Below are 20141 nucleotides of genomic sequence, written 5' to 3' on the forward strand. Positions count from 1 at the left end.
AAAACGCCTGTGCTTCTGATTCATATTTAGATATGACTTCTTTTTTGGCCTATAAAGTTTTAGCCAGCAACGGCGAATGGCACTTTGGACTTTGTTCACCGACAATGTTTTCTGGAAGTATCCCTGAGCCCATGCTGTGATTTCCATTACTGTAGCATTCCTGTATGTGATGCAGTGCCCGAAGATCACCCTGCATCCGGTATGGTTTTCCGGCCTTGACTCTTACGCACAGAGATTGTTCCCAGATTCTCTGAATCTTTGGATTATATTATGCACTGTAGATGATGATAACTTCAAACTCTTTGCAATTTTTCTCTGAGAAACTCCTTTCTGATATTGCTCCACTATTTTTCTCCGCAGAATTGGGGAATTGGTGATCCTCTGCCCATCTTAACTTCTGAGAGACACTGCCACTCTGAGAGGCTCTTTTTATACCCAATCATGTTGCCAATTGACCTAATAAATTACAAATTGGTCCTCCAGCTGTTCCTTATATGTACATTTAACTTTTCCGGACTCCTATTTTTACCTGTTCCAACTTTTTTGGAATGTGTAGCTATCATGAAATCCAAAATGAGCCAATATTTGGCATGACATTTCAAAATGTCTCACTTTCAACATTTGATATGTTATCTATATTATATTGTGAATAAAATATAAATTTGAGATTTTTAAATTAGTCCATTCCTTTTTTTACTTACAATTTGTACAGTGTCCCAACTTTTTTGGAATTGGGTTGTACTATACAAAAAATCTGGATCCAGAAGGTGCTGTGTCCCAATTTCCCAATCAAGATGCAGTGAGCCGGCTGCATAAGAGGCATTTTCCGGATGTCCTCCCTGGTACCCCTACCCAAAGAGCACCCCAAAAAAAGATGCCGTGTCTGTAGCAATTGCGGATATAGACACCCGCTATTTTTCTCCCTCCTGTCCTGGCGAACCGGTCCCTGCTTCTGTGACTGTTACTGTGTTTTATTGTTAATAACTATTGTTTGCTTTGTAGGTACGCCATTCAGCTGCAGCACCGATTTGCTTATTTTGACAGCAACAGGGTTTGCTCTCACAAATATGTAAAATCAGCGACACCAGCGCGCTGTAGGACGTGATTTCACCTCCAGAGTTAAAAAAAACAAAACAGAAAAAAAAACATATATGGCAAAGCATAGGGGCAGGGGTGGACATGGGGTGGACTGACCCTATGCTTAACCACATGTTTTTTACTCTTTTTTTTTGGTACAGATTGCAATAAAAAAAAAAAGTTGTTTCTCTTTCGTTTATTGACGGACACAGCTCCTCATCATCTTGACTATGTGGGTTTTGTTGCCCTCTACAGGAGTAGGACACTAGGGGGAAAGAACTTGACTTCACCAATGGGGCAGTCCCAGGGGGTATACTCCCACTCTCTGCTAGAGGTACTCAGTTGTTTATTTTTTTTTGCCTAGTCAGGAGTAATGACCTAGTTCCTTGCAGGGATCTCTGGCCCTGGCGATTTTTTTTTTTTTTTTTTCTTTTTGAATTGAATTTTTTCCTCTCTTTATTGTTTTTTTCCTGCTGAGAGTCTACAATCAATTGCCCGACTGAGTGACGGACTGGATAATCTAGATCCAGTAGGTCCCCCCAGTCTGGCTAGCGAGCACGTGCAGACCGCAGCTCCGCACTAGGTTGGCCGCGACCTAGCCCCACTGGATGGGGGCTGGCATGCGAGTTAAACGTCTCGTAAGGACGCATACAACCTAGCTTCCCCCTGAGTCGCAGGGTTCCTCCTGGCCGATAGCACCCACATTACGATGGAGCGGTGGTCAGTCTGGAGCGGTGCCCACCCTGTTTCTAGTGTGATAAGTAGCTGTCCCCCCCTCTATCCGTGGAGGGTTTTGGTGTGGACATGGGCCCCTCCCTGGGATGGTCGGACCCCGTCTACCCTTCTTCCCAGACAGCGCGCCCCACTTTCTGGGTGGTCTTCTGCAGGCCTTTGTCACCCCCCCATCTGCTCACACCCCCCCCCCCCCATGGGGTGGACATACCTCTTTTAGGTCTGTCTGGGTGTTGAGCTGGCGATGGGGGTGGGTGGTGAGCTCCAGTTGTTTTATGGTTGAGCTCCATGTTACCTGGTTGGTTATGTTTAGCTTTGGGAAGTTTTTTTTTTTTTTTGCTGTTCCCACCCCTCATGTTTTGACGCTGCTTTCGGACATCCCACGTAGTCAAGAGCTGCTGTGTCCTTCAATGAATAAAAGAGAAAATGGGTTTTTTGACTTAACTTAAAATCAATTTCTCTGATTTTCATTGACGGACACAGCACCCACCCCTCTATGGAGTTTGAGTTTTTTCTTCTGACACTGCTTGTAACAAAATACCTATAGCAAAGAGTGGGAGTATACCCTCAGGGACTGCCCCATAGGCGTAGTCAGGTTCTTTCCTGCCTAATGTCCTACTCCTGTAGGGGGCAGCTTAATCCACATAGTCAAGAAGATGAGGAACTGTGTCCGTCAATGAACATCAGAGAAATGGATTTTACGGTAAGTCAAAAATCCCATTTTTATTGAGTTATTATTTTATTGATACTGTGTTTTAACCGTTGTTTGCTTTGCAGGTACGCCATTCAACTGCAGCACTGATTTCTTTATTTTGACAGCAACAGGGTTTGCTCTCTTGATATATAAATCTGTGACTCAAGCGCTGTAGGAGGTGATTCACCAAAGCACTTTAAAAAAAAAAAAAGCATATATGCCGAAGCATAGGGGATGGGGTAGACCCAGAGGGCGGATCTCCCCTATGCTTCGGCAAATATTTTTATTCACTTTTCTTGGCAGAGATTTCTTCATTCACATCGATCGATGGGCTGAACGAAAAAAAAGAAAAGTGCATGTATGCCCATCATTAGAAGTGGGTGGAGGCAGGGCGGTATTCTAATCGTGGGCATACTGTAAATTAATCCACAGACACGACGTGGTTCTGCACTCCGTCCTTTATTTCACCTCCACACAAACTAAACAGGAAGGGGAAATTCAACCAAACTAGACAGGAAGGGGAAATACATCATAGAATAGGAGGGAATACTGAAAAAGATGCAGTAACCGAAATGACCACAAGATGGCAGTATATTAAACAACTATATCCCTTGTACATGAAGTTAACAATCTCACTCTCTTCTTAAGATAAAAAGAACGGGTGAGTTTGACATAAAACATTGTCACACAAAAATGATTTTCAGAACACAGTAGCATTCAAGTAAGTGTGTGTATTTAAACAAACAAAAAAATACCAAGATATATGCTCAATGGACCAGATTTTACAGTTTCCATACACCCTCATACAGCGCTTTAAGAAGCATAAGAGAGGAAGCACCTTTTTTCGTCAAACAGTCAGCAAGTTGTGACTTGGCTGTTGACCAACGCACTTCTTTGATTTTATTAGCATGTATGAGCTCTTTGACACCGCTTATTTCTAATCTTAGTCTCTTCTCTGTGACCTGTTTTGTAGACTTAAGAGCGTCAAACAGGGAATGGTTATCAGTAACACAGATAAGAGGAAGAGCATTAAGATCAGCTTTACCAGTAGTGAGTTCAGAGTAGAGCATAGCCAAGAACATAGCATTGTCAATACCATCTGACATGGCAAGGGTTTCTCCTGCCAGTGTGCTTCTTACCACACGTCTAATTTTTTTAGATTGCCAAAACAGTGGGGAGAACTTTCCTGATTTTTCCATGAGAGCAATTAGAGCCCCACCCTGTGTACCTCCATCTGGAAGATTGCCCAGTGAAACATCACTGAATACTACCAAACTCAAATCCTCACTGTTACCCAAGTATTGAAACTTAAGTGTTACCTTCTCTGATTTAAGTTTACAGATCACTTTGTTCACTTCATGTATGGACTGAACAGTAGCATTCTTAATGTTGGATGCTAGGCTACATGTGTCAAACATAACATCTGGTCTTGTTTGTTTAGCAACCCACAGAACCTGTCCTATTTTGGATCTGAGTTGTTCTCTTTCTTTCTCATTCAGTGGGGCCTCTCTCTGTACAGCACGTTTTGCCTGCAAATGAATTGGTTGTAGGTTTTCAATATAACTGTGCTGATGCACCTGCACTACACCACCCACAGTAGCAATGTTCATCCCCACATATGAAACACTCTTCACGACCCACGTGAAATGCAGATTTAAGCACAGGGATGACATTAGTTACAAAATGCTCTGAACCTGCCCAAAAAAAATCATCCACATGGCATGCCAGTACTCCTGTTACCTCAGACTGCTCATTCTGCCAATAAAACACTGCAGGATCAACCCGTGACATTTTACCCCCACTGTTCAGCATGAGTTCTTTGACCTTGTTGTACCAGTAGAGGGAAGCATCTGCAAGTCCATACACACATTTCTTTAGTTTCCACAACACATTGTCCACGCTCGCTTCTGGTGGGGGACAAATGTAAATGTCTCTTGAGAGTTCCATTCCCTGCAAAAAAAGCAGACTTAATATCCATAGAGTTCACTTGCCATTTATTTTGACAAATAACAGCTAACAGCAGCCTGAGTGACTCTGATGCACATGTGGGAGAATCTTTCTGTAGTTCATGCATATTGGCCTCTTCAAAACCTCTCGCCACAAGACGGGCTTTGGGAACAACACCACTAGAAGTTTCCTTTAATGTACAGACCCATCTAGTAGAGATACATTTTTGACCTTTGTCTGTGACTACTTCGTAAACATTATTAATTTGCCAGTTTTCAATCTCTTGTTGTTTAGCAGCATCAAAAGAAATGTCTTTGGTGATAAGTACATCATCATCGGTGTTTTCACACCCAGTGAGAAGATCGTCAACTTGTGACATGTCTAAAGCTTCCTTTTGACCCTCGCTGCCATTTGGTTCTAGATACTGCACATTGTACCAGTTTCTATATTGCCCTCTTGCTTTCCCTGCTCTGCCTAAGACTCTGGCAGTGTGTTCAGCACCATCATCTCTGTTTGTAAATGTCACTGTCTGACCTTTTCTCAGTTGGACACCCGTGGAACCCCCTGTATTAGTAGTATTAGTTTGTCTCACATCTTCTCTATCGTCAGTTTCTGTGTTTTCAGGGATTTGCACTTCGCTATTGACACTCATTTCATCATCTGAATTCTCTGACCCATCAGTGTGGATTACATTTTCTTTACTATTTTCAGTGATATCAGGTAGTACAGGTGTATCCTCATCCTGTGCATTAACTTTATTCAGTCTGGACTGGTGTGCTCTAACAAGGATACCACCATGTCTGACAAACACTACAGAGCCATCTTGACCGATAACTACAGCTGGACCTTTCCACTCTGTACTGTCTGCTCGTTTGTAGTACACTCTGTCTCCTGTCTCATACTTTTCATCTGTAGGCCTGAGCTGCTTTCGTAAAGCTCTTTTTATTCTTTCTGAGCATTCCACCTCTGTGAATGCTCTTCTGGAAGCATGCAATGCTGCTAGGTGCTGTCCTACTCTAGTACTCATAGAAGTGCCTTCTAGAGCAGGCAGTTCATTAACCAAAACGGAGGGAAGATTAGGATTGTGACCAAACACCAGCTGGTGTGAACTATAACCATGCACATTGATCATACTGTTTTTGGCCATTAGAGCCCAATCTAGAGCAATCTGCCAGCCACACCCATTTTCCCTTTTCACCTTCAGGAGGATCTCAGTCAGAGTCATGTTGTGTCTCTCCAGCAGCCCGTTGCTCCAAGGACTGTATGCCGCTGTGGTCTTCATCTCGATGTTGAATTTTTCTGCCATCTCTCTTATCTCCTCATTGTTGAACTCACCACCGTTGTCAGTGTATGTCCGTTTTGGGGCACCATGAACACTTATCCACGAGTGAATGAAAGAGTTGACGATCTCAGATGCTTTCTTTGTTCTCACAATGTTTCCAGCGCTGAAGCGTGTGAAATGGTCGATGATGTGGAGGTACCATATGCCAGGTTCCAGCTCATGTAAGTCCATTGCCACCGTCTCATTATACTCTGAGGCTAAAGGCAAACCGACAGCAGGCCTGGGCTTGGTCCTGCTGTATCTTTGACATACCTCACAGTCACGGATAATCTCTTGCAGAATAACTGGACAGTCTTTGTCAGTATTTCCAGAGCTGAGGATAAGCCTTTGCAGCCGGTCTGCAGAGGCATGGCCAAACTGCTTGTGAAGCTTCAAAAGGACTTTACGCTTCTCTTTTGTAGACATCGCTGCTGTGATGACAAGGACTTCACTTACATTGGTGTCCACTTCAATATTACCATCTCTAATGTCAACACAGTAGTGTCCCGAACTAGTGAGCTCAAGAGGCACTGGTTGCTTGAACATGACAACTTTGTCATTCTCCATGTCTAAGACAGTTCCCGCTCTCTTTAGAGCCATTTTGCTTAGCAATAAAGGAATATCAACAGGAACAACTTCCGTTTCAATGTGACATTTTGTTGGTCCGATCTTAGCGGGAAGCTTTACCTTTCTGTTGGAGTGCACCACCTGACCATCACCAAATCTGAAAGGTCTGCAGCTTGAAGATTCTGTTTGCATCAGTTTGTTTATTTGGCTTTGGCTCAGGTCTTTCATGTAACTATCCAGCCACTTTTCACCACAGACAGTACGTGTGCATGCTGTGTCAATGATAGCTGATCCCAGTGATTCAGTTAGGAAAATCTCAGAGTCCGTCATAACTTTTGTAAACAGTGTAATGTTACATTCCTCAACATTTTCATCTTCTGCTAGCTTTACTTCATTTCTCCGATGAGGACAGTCTTTGGCCCAATGGTATGTGCTCTGACAAATTGCGCATTTTGATCGCTTACCATATTTGTCGAGTGGGTTAGTACCTTGCTGTGGTTGCCACTGTCTGCTCTGTGACTGGCTGTTGTTCCGTTTGAATTTACCCGGTGGCCTCTGCTCCGTGAAAAACGCTGCATCTTGAGTCTCACTGCCTCCGCTCACTCCACTGGTTTTTCCTCCGAAAATCCGTTTTAACGCTGACTTCATGGATGCAAATGTTAAATCCGTGCACGCTGTAAGTGCTAGTTGCCTACTCTTTTCTTCAAGACAAGCCGTGTCCAGTAGTTTAAATGCTAACACAGCATCAGGCAAGGTCATGGTGTACCTCTTCATGCGGTTGTATCTCTGCTCAAAGTCTATGATGTAGTCTGTCATGGACACCTCGCTGTCTTTAGAAATCGAGTCGAAATGAGAGTACGCTTCATAAGCCCGGTCTTTTTCTTCTCTCAAAAATACAGAGTCCAGCTTAGCTATCAAAGTTTCCATACCATTGTCCTCGTTTAGATCGCTCGCAGGTATCTCCAAAGCGGTCTCTCTGGCTCGCCCCTCAAGCCCCAACACAACCGCGAGTGCCTGCTTCTTCTTGTCCAGATCCGTAACAAGTTTCCAAATACTAATTTCATTCTTCCAGCACTCGTATGGTCTGGCTTCGTCAAACTTAGGCGGTACTCTATAGTTTGTGAAAGAAAATAGGTGCGCAATCCTAAAGTGATGAAAAGTGAAGTGAAAGCAGCACTGAAAATTGAATTAAACGTGAAAGGATGGCAATATAGAAAACATTACCAAAGTGCGCTAAACAAATAATGAACCAAGTGTTCAAAAGTACATGGGTGGTGTCCGGGTTAATACCAAAATCATATATATTCAATCCAAACAAAAATGCAAAAACTGTAAAAAAGTCTTTCTTTTCAAATTGGAGTGAAGGTGAGGGAGTGTTGGGAGGTGGGTGGGGCCTCATCCCAAAAAATGATCCAAAGTGATTCTCAGTGGCCTGATATACACATGTGAACACCCAGTGTTAGGAGTGGACTCTTACCACAATGTGGAGAGATGTGAGCTTGTGCTATGTTGTGTCCAGAGGTCCCAACTGATCAAGCTGGCAGGGATGGCTCTTGGAATGGGCCGGAACAATCAGCTGCTTCCAAAATGGGGAGGGATCTGTAGGCTTCCAAGCAGGGGGAGATGCCAAGACAGAGCAAACCCAGAGAAAAGAAGAGGACTATAGTGCATTACCTTCGACTTTATTAATGAACTGAATGAAGATACACTTACACAATCCGGACGAACAAACAGCAAATACAGGGCGGTCGCGGATGTCTGCAGTACAAACCGGGACCTATGACAGCACGGCTGGCTCCCCCCGACGCGTTTCCACTAACAAGTCGGCTTCTGGGATTGGAGCTACAGCCGCGCTGTCCACATCTCTCATTTAAGTGTTGGCAAATGGAGACTTCCGGTGCGAACTCGGCGGGGACTCGGAAGTGCAATGACGCACTTCCGGTTGCGGAGTTGGCCAATCATAGCGTATTCCTCCGAAGACCCGGACGTGCAATGACGCACTTCCGGTTCCGGAGTCGACCAATCATGATCGCAATACTTCAAAGACCCGGAAGTATTACGATATCATTCCGGATTTTTGCTGGGCCAATTACAGCGGATGTCAACAAAGCAATTGATAGGTGGTACCGAGGTATCCAAAAAAGAGAAAAACACTTTACCTACCAATGCGTGAACTAGTGATGTAATGTAAGAAGGCAAGCAGTGTGGCCATGTTTACCTTTCTTGACGGCTAAAAAGAGAATATTTTAATTAAAAGGCAAAAAATATATAGTTAAAAAGTGCTAATCTTCACGGTGAAAAAAATTCGCTGTTGGTGAGAATAAGCAATTTCGGAGGATAAATCATAAATGGCCACGATTTGGACTAAAGACTAAAAATCCAATAGGTGGACATATTTTATTAAATATTAAAAAACGTAAAATAAATTTGTTATAAAAAATTATTAAAAAACTTATTTGTATAAAACCATAAAAATAAAATTGTTGGTTGAGGTGGATCGCAATGGAAATCTCCATCCGCCAACTGGTATATTTAATGACAATACATATATAAAATACCAAATTTTTCAATATATAAAAAATATATAGAAAAATATATATAAAAATGTCTAAAAAATTAAACACCAAATTTAAAAAAGGAGAATAATGATGAAGGAGGAAAAGCTTGGCTGAAAGAGAACAGTAGCTATGAAAGAAAGTGTGTATCAATTATAGGAGGGACTAATCATTATTTATATGGGCATTAATGTCCCACTCTACATTCATGCCCCAGGGCTGGTAACACTTTAATTCATGAATCCAAAACGTTTCACGCCTGGAGATAGTCCTTTTCATATCACTCCCTCTCCAATGGGGGGAGTAGCCTTCAATCACGACGGCTTTCAGTTGTGCATAGCTTTGATTATGACATCTGTCGTGATGGGCTGAAAGGCTATGTCCAGGGAATCCGATTTGTATGTTGGTAAGATGCTCCCCAATTCTTATACTAGGGGTTCTAATCGTTCTTCCAACATACTGCAACCCACATCCACAAGTAAGGAGATATATAGCTCCCCTACTTTGGCATGTAACGAAGTTTTGGATGTCATACTTTTTCTTGGTTACTGTGGAGTTAAAAGTTTTGGTTCTCTGTGTTTTTAACTCTTTACATACCCGGCATTTTTTGCAAGGAAAAAAACCTTTAAGATTAGTTGGAAACCATCCTCTGCTACCATCTAAATTAATCCACAGACACGACGTGGTTCTGCACTCCGTCCTTTATTTCACCTCCACACAAACTAAACAGGAAGGGGAAATTCAACCAAACTAGACAGGAAGGGGAAATACATCATAGAATAGGAGGGAATACTGAAAAAGATGCAGTAACCGAAATGACCACAAGATGGCAGTATATTAAACAACTATATCCCTTGTACATGAAGTTAACACATACCACTGATCAATCGATGTGAATGGAGGAATCTGTTGGGTTCTCTTTTTTCTTTCAGCCCATAGGAAAAAAAGAACATTACAATATATGCCTAACAAGGAACAGCAATGTACTGGTATGTTGCTGGACTTTGAGTGGTTATATCGGGAATGATGCCGGTGGTTCTGCCAGCTGACCTCAGAGCTGATCGGAGACTAGAACGGCTCCAATCCTCTCTATGGCCTAAGAAACCGGAAGCTATGAGCATTTCATGACTTCGGTTTCCCTGGACATAAACAGTGCCATTTGGGAAAGCATCTCATCATACCGATCTTGGTGTGGTCAGATGCTTTAACCACTTAAGCCCCGGAAGATTTTACCCCCTTCCTGACCAGGGGGTATTTTGCGATTCGGCACTGCGTGACTTTAACGGATAATTGCGCGGTCGTGCGACACTGTACCTAAACGAATTTGACGTCCTTTTTTTCCCACTAACAGAGCTTTCTTTTGGTGGTATTTGATCACCTGTGCGATTTTTTGATCATGCGCTATAAACAAACAAAGAGCATCAATTTTGCAAAAATAGCAATATTTTTCACATTTTTTTATATGAAATTCCCCCCAAAAAAAAATGTAAAAATCAAAATTTTTTACCATTTTCGGCCAATTTGTTTTATGCTACATATGTCTGGTAAAAAAAATAGCAAAAAGCGTATTTTGATTGGTTTGCGCAAAAGTTATCGCGTTTACTAACAAAGGGAAAGATTTTTGTCATTTTTGTTGTTTTTTTTTTTTAACGCGTAATGGCGGCGATCTGCAATTTTTTTTGCGGGACTGCGACATTGGGGCGGACAGATCGGACCCTTGACTGACATTTTTGACACTTTTGGGGTTACCAGTGACATTTCTACAGTAATCAGTGCTATACATATGCACTGTTACTGTAAAATTACACTGGCAGTGAAGGGGTTAACTTTTTTTGAGAGGGAGGGGCTGTGTGTGTCCCTAGGGGCGTGATTCTAACTGTGATTGGATGTGGCTTGGGCTGTAGGAACAATGATCAACGGTCCTACATAGTAGAACCGTGTGATCATTGTTTCTACACAGGGGAGAATGACATCGGGTCCGCCGGTCACACGCAAAGGGGGGTCCGTGACCACGCGGGAGCGCGCGCTCGCTCCCTAGACCCTCACGGGCTAGCGACGTAGATCTACGTCACTTTGCCTGTGAGGAGCTGACTGCCAACGTAAATCGTCGTTAGGCAGTCGGCAAGTGGTTAAGGGCAGAGAAGAGATCTAGAGTCTAATAGACCCCAAATTTTTCGAAAAAGAGTACCTGTCACTACCTATTGCTAGCATAGAGGATGTTTACATTCTCTCTGATAACAATAAAAGGATAAAAAAAAAAAAAGACAGGGACAGTGTAAAAATAAAATAAAAAGAAAAAATAAATGATTAAAAAAAAGAAAAAAAAATGAAAGCACCCCTGGTTTCCTGTGCTCGCACACAAAGGCGAACTCCAGCATCGGTCTCGTGTCATATGTAAACAAACCGTTCCATCATGCATGTGAGGTATCACCGCGAATGTCAGATCGAGGGCAGTAATTTTCGCATTAGACCTCAAAAATGTATGTAGTTTGTCGCCCCTACACGGGCGTGCACAATTTTCAAAAGCATGTCGTATTTGGTATCTATGTACTCGGGAAAAGGATCATCTTTTATATTTTACCAAACATTTATGCAATATAGTGCGATTTTGTGCATTAAAATTAAAAAAAAGTTTTTTTCCCTGAAAAAATTGCTTTTGGAAAATCACTATTCAAATACTGTGTGGGGAAAAAAATTGCAACTCATCCATTTTAATCTGTAGGGCCTCTGCTGTAAAAAAAATATATATAATGTTTGGGGGTTCAAAGTAATTTTCTAGCAAAAAAATATATTTTTTCATGTAAACAATAAGTGTCAAAAAGGTTTGGTCTTCAAGTGGTTGGAAGAGTGGATGTGTGGCATAAGCTTCTAATATTTGGTATAAAATGCCAGGGCAGTTCAACCCCCCCCCTCCAAATGACCACTTTTTGGAAAGTAGACACCCCAAGCTATTTTCTGAGAGGCATGTTGAGTCCATGGAATAGTTGCCACACGTTTCGGGAAAATTACACTATTTTTATTTGTTTTTTTAACACAGAGTTGTCACTAAATTATATTTTGCCCACACATGCCATGGGTATATGTGGAGTTACACCCCAAAAATACATTCTGATGCTTCTCCTGAGTACAGGGATACCCCATGTGTGAAACTTTTTGGGAACCTAGCTTTGTACAGGACCCCAAAAACCAATCGCCGCCTTCAGGTTTTCTAAGGGCGTAAATAGCTAATTTTACTTCCTCACTATCTATCACAGTTTCAAAGGCCCAGAATTGTCAAGATAGCACAACCTCCCCCCCCCCCCCTTAAATGACCCCATTTTGGAAAGTAGACACTCCAAGCTATTTGCTGAGAGGCAAGTTGAGTCCATGGAATATTTTATATCTTGACACAAAGGAAAATGACAAAAAAATGTTTGTTTTTGTTTTTTTTACACAAAGTTGTCACTTAAATGATATATTGCTCAAACATGCCATGGGCATATGTGAAACTACACCCCAAAATACATTTTGCTGCTTCAGGACCCCAAAAACCAATCTCCGCCTTTGGGCTTTCTAAGGGCGTAAATTGTTGTTACTCCTCACTACCTATCACAGTTTCGGAGGCCATGAAATGCCAAGATAGCACAAAACCCCCCCAAATGACCCCTTTTTTGGAAAGTATACACCCTAAGGTATTTGCTAAGAGGCATGCGGAGTTTTCTCATTTGTTTTGGAAAATTAAGAAAGTAAAGGAAATGTATTTGTTTGTTTTTTCTTTTTCAATTTTCAAAACTTTGTGACAAAAAGCGAGATCTATAAAATACTCACCACGCTTCTCAGCAAATAGATTGGAGTGTCTACTTTACAAAAAGGGGGCATTTGTGGGCGTTTTGTGCTATTTTGGCATTTCATGGCCTCTTAAACTGTGATAGATAGTGAGGAGTGAAATCAACAATTTGCGCCCTTAGAAAGCTTGAAGGCGGCGATTGGTTTTCGGGGTCCTGTACGCAGCTAGACTGCAAAAAAGTCTCACATGTGATATCCCTGTACTCAGGAGAAGCAGCAGAATGTATTTTGAAGTGTAATTTCACATATACCCATGGCATGTGTGAGCAATATATCATTTCAGTGACAACTTTGTGTTTAAAATAAAAACAAAATGCAATTTTCCTGAAACATGTGCCAAAATATAAAATATTTCATGGACTCAACATGCCTCTCAGCAAATAGCTTGGGGTGTCTAATTTCCGAAATGGGGTCATTTAGGGGGGGGGGGGTTTGTGCTATCTTGACATTTCTTGGCCTCCCAAATAGTAATAGGTAGTGAGGAAGTGAAATTAGCAATTCACGCATTTTGAAATTCTGAAGGCAGTGATTGGTTTTCGGGGTCCTGTACGTGACTAGGCTCCCAAAAAGTCCCATATATGTGGTATCCCCATACTCAGGAGAAGCAGCAGAATGTATTTTGGGGTCCACATGTACCCATGGCATGTGTGAGCAATATATAATTTCAGTGATAACTTTGTGTAAAAAAATTTTTTCGCAAGAAAGCTCTATTTGTGGGGAAAAAAGGACGCAAATTTGGTTTGGGTGATGCGTTGCATGACCGCGCAATTACCAGTTAAAGCAGTGCAGTGCCAAATTGCAAAAACTGCTCTGGTCAGGAAGGTGGTAAAACCTTCCGGAACTGAAGTGCTTAAATCCATATAATGTCAAGAAAGTTTTAGCTGGGCACACAGTCTCGCCTGCCTTTTTGAGGTGGCAATGAAATGATGATGTTTATATGGACTTTGCTGTGACCACCTCAGATTTTATGTATTTTGGATTAAACAAATTAAAAATGTTTAATCCAAGTTTAGACGCCATAATCTCCTTGCTATTTTATAACTGTATATGGAAATTTAGTCAACCCAAGAAAACAAAAAAATATGCTTGAATGAGAGAGTAAAAATATATAGTAGGATATAAAGTAGAATTTGGGATTTGTTAGCTGGCCAGAATGTGTCACTAACAGAGATGGAAAAGCTGCTGCACATCAAACATTCTTATTTAAACATACATAATGTAAGAGAAGAGTACTTTTACCTTAACTGATATGTTCAGATAATTAGAAGTTATTCATTAAAGAATAACTGTACTATCTAAAAGTTTTTTTACCCTTTTCAGTGGTTTTCTGTTTGCCCACTGGCTTTGCCATGGAAGAGGTTAATGCTGTGGAACTGAGTGCTGATTTCCTCTGCTGGATGCGTGCTATCTACCATACATTGTTAAAAAGCATCTTCCCACCATTGCTATTATTGGAAAGAGCCATTTGGAATGTTGGTCCTAGATCCATGACTGCTGCCCACCTACAGTGACTTTGGTCACCTCCAGCTATCTGACCCTGCTTTCACTGGCCCTCACGTCCTACCAGTTGTCCTTTTTTCATGAGTTATTAAGGGCTTCATCTGTATGTTGCCTGCCCTTGCTGCGGCCACAACTTGCCTGATTCTAAAAATACAGTGGGAACTATTGTATCAGATGCCCACCAGCTCACTTTCTACTAATTGGTTGGGGACTGCTTGCATCATGCCTACTAAGGGTGTTCATTTTGTAGTCATGCTGTTCTCTGTGTTTAGTTTTTCCCATCCTAGGAGTCCTCCTTGGCCTCCTCGGGTTTTGCTGATTCTCTGTCATCTCAGCTGAGGTATTTACTACAGTCATGCAAAATGTTATGATTATAACACTTAGGTGTCGCAGTCTTGTGCTATTACATCCAAGTTAAAGGAGACTGCTTTTGACTCATGCAGTCCACAGCACCCTGAAGCTGGAGGATCAGCTTGCTGTCTCTTCCAGTACTGTTTCCAGGCTGTGCAAGTCTCTTAATCAGTACTTGGTTTAGAAAAACAGATTCCCTTTTTGTCTTCCCAGATGGGTCTAAGGAGGGCACACCGGCAACAAGTTCCACCATTTTTAGGCTGCTCAGGATTAAGGATTCGGTTTCCACCTTTCCAGTTAAGGCTCGCTCCATTGGGGCAATGAGCATCTTTTATGGTTTTTTGGCATAAGATCTGTTTCCCTAATTGTCAAGACTGCCACATGTTCTTTAAGCTCTACCAGCTGGATATTTCTCGCTAGTCTGATTCCAGCTTCGGGCAGAAAGTCCTTAAGAAGGCTATTTGAGCACAGAGCAATTCTCATTCATTCACTGTCCAGTGCAGCTGAGGCCACAGAGAAGTGGACTGGGGAATCTCTGTCCTCAGTCCCTTTCTCTGTCTCAAAAGTGAGAAATCAGGGGTCTGTTTAGACCCCTGGTATTTCGCAAAAGCCCCCACTAGGGCTCCTACAAAATTGTAAAAACATAAAAAAAATAATAATGTAAAAAAAAAACAAAAAAATACTGACATTGTCCACTCCTCTTCTGACACTAATCTCTGCCCTACTGACCACGTCCACTTCTCTGCTTACCCCATCCTCTGCCCTATTGACACTGTACATTTTGATACGCTTTTAAATGTTTATATTTGTGGGAATATGTGTGTCTATAATAGATGTGTGTTTGCGCTTTGGGGTGCACACCTTAAAGCCTAGTACACACAGGCGGAATGTTGGGTGGCATCTATTAAACTGGCCGACATTCGGCTCCTGTGTACAGTATCCTGTCCTAAGGGTCATGACTGAAAAAGGTCTGCCAATCTGCGCTTTCAGCCAATGGCTTGGAGCGGTGACCAGAGTGTTCTGGCAGACAACAATAGCACAGCTGTGGAGATCGCTTTACTAACATTGGATTGTATAAATGATTTGCATATCTTGACTTTTCTGTAAACAATTAGTTTGGCCTCTCTCCCTTCAGCTCCGGTAAAAGTCATTTTGCAATTTTGCATTTAACTTCATCTTCCTTTATTTCTGGATCTACTGATCACTTCAACGTGGGGTTTACACTGATTATAGCCTCTACTTTTATTTTTTTTCAGAATATACTTACCTTATTTTGTCCAAATTTGCAAGATTTACCTAAAACTGCAATTCTGTTTATGGTATCGTGGCACTGTAAGCATGGTAGTGAAAAACATTCATAAAAAGTATTCATTATATTGTTTGTTTAGAATCCTTATTCTCAAAAATATTATTTTAAGCAAAGTCCAGTGTGATTTAAAAATTGTCACATGGTTGTTAAAGCGGAGTTCCACCCAGGATTTGTTTTTTTTTTTTTTAATACCCCCGGGACAGTCAGGGCTAGTGCATTCCACAATGGCTAGCCTCTGATCTGTCCCGGGTTGCACTTACCTGCAAGACGAAATACTTACCTTGCAAACGTCTTGTCCAGCGCTGCCATCTCAGATGTGGGCAGCTTGAAGCCAGCGCGTCCTCTTCGGCGTCTTCTTCCGCCTTCTGTGGTCCCACGATGCTCTGCGCCGGCCCCGACGTCACTTCCGGGTCGCGCGCGTCACCCCTCCACAGCTTCTGGGCATGCCCAGAAGCTGTTTAGAAGGGGATGACGCGCGCGACCCGGAACTGACGTCGGGGCCGGTGCAGGCGCAATGATTCCTGGGAGCTATGACGTTCAGCTCCCAGGAATCATTGCAGAGCCAGGAAGTGACGACGGGCCGCGGCCGAGGAAGGAGGAAGAAGGAAGTAAGGTAAGTATATTTTCTTCGCTACGAGGTAAGTAAAAAAAAAAAAAATATGCGATTATCCATTTATTTTTCAGGTGACCCGGAGCGAGAAGATGGAGGTAAGTATAAAAATAGGGTGGAACTCCACTTTAATAAAGATGCATGTTTGTTAAAGCTTTTCTAATTGAGCCTATTGTTCCTTTGATAGAAATGTTCATAAATGGTCTGCAGTTATCTGAAATCAACACATAGACATTACAACAATCTTTTTCCAGTTTTTCAGACTGAAACATGTAACATGTTATCATTCTTAAAGCTGAAACACCTAAAGTGGTAGTAATATCACTTTAAAAAAAAAAAAAAGTCACCCTGCAGGTTAATGTCTTAATGTGCTAATATGCATGAGCGGTGCCGTCCATTCAGAGCGCAGTTCGCCGGTGACGTTACCGGCTGCTGGGAATGTGAACATCTCCTAAACTCTGCACGTTTAGGAGATATTCCGTGTCTACAGGTAAGCCTTAGGCCCCATTCATCTGTTTTTCATCCATCCATTGACGGATGAAAAATGGACATGAATGCATTTTTATGGATGTAAATGGATGATCATTCTTTGACATATGTTTTCATCCGCTTCCGTCAATATCGTTTTTTTTTTGAACGGATGAAAGCCCTATTTTTCATCCGTTGAAAAAAGCAGGTCTGACGAAAAACGAATTACAACAGATGAAAAACAAATGAAAAACCGATGTGAAACTGATGACAAAAAAATGGGACTGAACAGATGAAATGAATGGTCCATATGTGTGAAAGGGGCCTTATAAGCTTACTTGTCGGTGCAAGTGAAAACGCAGAGTTTACTAACACTTTAGGTCTTTCTGCAAGCATAATGTGACAAAAGTGGTTGGGAATATTGTTTATAATGTGAATTATTTTGCTGGCTTGGCTTACAATATCAATTACTCATAAATGTTTTTACATTTAGATTTACAGGATAGTATGTGGAACTTTTCGTTTGCTGTGTTAGGCCTCATGTGCACAGATATCTAGAGCCTGCAAGTCCTCTAGAATAAAATTCCCGACACTTTACTGCACCTCGGGGTGCTGTGTAAAGCTGCCAATATAAGGTAGTGGCAGTACCCAGACATGTTTTTTATGTAGACGTCAAACACTTCTGCATCGGCAGTCACCCATGCATGCCTGTATGGCATATTTTCCCCATATGCAAAATTTGCACATTTGGGGAAAACCGATTTATGCACGTGTGAAAGTAGATGCAGAAGCAATTGGCGTGTACACAATTTGGGCAGCGTACAGCCATTCTCTTGTATTGGTGGCTTTATGCAGCTTCCAAAGCACAGGAAAGCATTGGGGATTAAATGTTAGAATACTTTGTAGCCTCTAGACATCCATGTGCATGAGGCCTTCATGACCTTCAAATGCCTATGTTCTGGCAGATTTAATTTTTTTTTGTTTTTTAATGGTCTTGTTAAATTGTAAATTTTACATTTTTTGCAGGTTGTTATTATAGATAGCAAAAGTGGGACTTTGCAGTGGGAAATTGAAATGAATGTAGGAACTTCCAGGCAAAATCCTGGTATATTGAATACAGGAGACCACCGCTCCACTTTTCTGTTCTGGGGAGAATATTCAACAGATTCTAACAACACTGTGAGTTTATATATATATATATATATATATATGTGTATTTATGTATATCCTGTATAGATGGAACATAGAATACAATAGTCTTTGCTACAAAGGATATTCTAACAGCATGCCTTTCCTTCTATCAAGATCTTTATGCCTCAAAAAACTCATAACACAAATATAAAAACCCGCTTTTTGATAGACGCACACAATTCTGAGTTCAAGCCCAGAGGATGGTGCCTTGGAGTTTGACTTTACAGACAAAGGCCCCTATTCTTTAGCTGTGGACAAGGCTAGATGGTCTAAGATATTCTCTGGCACTACTCCCACAGCTCCTGCTAACACAGGAGGAGGTTTGTAATAGGCATGCTCCCAATGTCTATGTAGAAAGCCATTACTGTGGGTATCTGAAAACCCAAACGGACCCCTGAAACTGATTTCTACAGAACAGTCTCCTTGTTTAATTCAGATATTAAAAATCTAGATAAAATTCTGGGTCTTCCTTTAGCTAAAGTCGTACTTGAAATAGTAGCCAGTGACAAGTCAGAGTTTATATCTAACAGATCCACAGCAATAAGCATATGGAGGGTGTTTCTTAATATTCACTCTTAAAGTTTAAAATCAAGAACCTGTGTATCTTATGCCACTTTTCCACTGCAAGTACCGGCTCGGCTCTACTCGGCCCTGCTTGCCTCAATTTGGTTTTCCACTGCATGGTACCGCATGGTACGGTGTTGGAACGGTTCGGTACTGTTTGGTATGGTTTGCTTTTCCACTAAAGTAGTACTAAAGTAAGTGGGTGGGATAACAACGATTCTCTGACCAATCAGTGGCTAGTAGTGACAAACAGTCAAGGCTGCATGCAAAGGATTGTTGGATATGGTACCTGTACGGCCCTGTTGGAACCACAACTGAGGTGGTACTGTTTAAGCGAGCCGTACCGTTCGGTTCCATGTAGTGGAAAAGCGACGCCGTACCGCACCGAACCGTTCCTACACTGTACCATGCGGTACCAGCAGTGGAAAAGCACAAAAGCGAGCCGAACCGCTCAGTTCCATGCAGTGGAAAAGCGCCATTAGTATGGTCTGGATTAAGTGCAGACCTTAGTCTATTTGCTCTTCACCAATGATCCCCATCTAACCTGACAAAGCTAGTGCACTCTTGATCGGAAAAATGCGCAAAAGCTATTAGAGACTTACTATGAAAAAACTTACATCTATGATTGCTGACATAAGTTGTTCTATCAAATATTTTTTTAAGTATTTTTTTTTAACTAACTTTTTTCAAGATAAAAAGAGTTCATTATTTCAAAGCATAAAATATGTTGTACAAATCTGATGTTAAGCTCTTTTTTTTAAATTGTTTTATGTATTTTATTTATAAGTTGTAACACTACAAAATGTGAAAAGTGCAAAAGTCTTGTCTGAATTTTAAACTAAGTTTGCTAAATACACCATATATTAAATTATGATCTAAACCTGTCAACTTGCTTTGCCACAGGGTAACAAATTATTGAAGTGATGAAAATTGCCTGTTGGTTTTGTCTTACAGCCTAAACCTTTCAAGAGAGGGTTTCTGGATTCATCTTTCACATTTATTTGCCAGGCCCTGGGCTAGCCTTTCCATTAAATCCTATGTCCCTATCTAATGTAATGTTCCACAAACACTACGGACCCACATATTATGTGCATAGAGGGTGTTATGTATGCCTTAGATCAGGTGTCTTCAACCTGCCTTAGATAATGCACTTTTCTTTCCTGCAGCAACGGGTTTCAGGGGAAAAAAAAAAACGGGGAGGGCACAGGGTACCTGCCAGAGGAACACCGTGAATAATGCCTCTGGCAATAATCGCATGCTAGAAATCTGACATGCTGGTTATCCCCAAGTCAGTTGATGGATCAACTTGGGTACAATCAGCCTGCACATAGATGGATTGAATCTCAGCGGGTCCCTGCTCAACCAGCCAGGATTCACACCATCTATGGCCCGCTTTAGGGTCTGTGCCAGTTAGCTTTTGTTTGCGCCAT

General features: G+C 41.7%; 1 protein-coding gene across 1 annotated transcript in view; it reads left to right on the forward strand.

The window, feature by feature from the left end:
- Positions 1–20141, forward strand: part of FAM234A (family with sequence similarity 234 member A) — a 131756-nt gene that overhangs the window by 97813 nt on the left and 13802 nt on the right. Inside the window, exon 10 of the mRNA XM_082260148.1 lies at positions 17983–18135. Coding sequence (XP_082116274.1) covers positions 17983–18135 — 153 coding nt within the window. The remainder of the gene's footprint in view (positions 1–17982; positions 18136–20141) is intronic.

Source organism: Pelophylax lessonae (assembly GCF_965119305.1).
Source record: "Pelophylax lessonae genome assembly, chromosome: 6".
Taxonomy (NCBI): domain Eukaryota; kingdom Metazoa; phylum Chordata; class Amphibia; order Anura; family Ranidae; genus Pelophylax; species Pelophylax lessonae.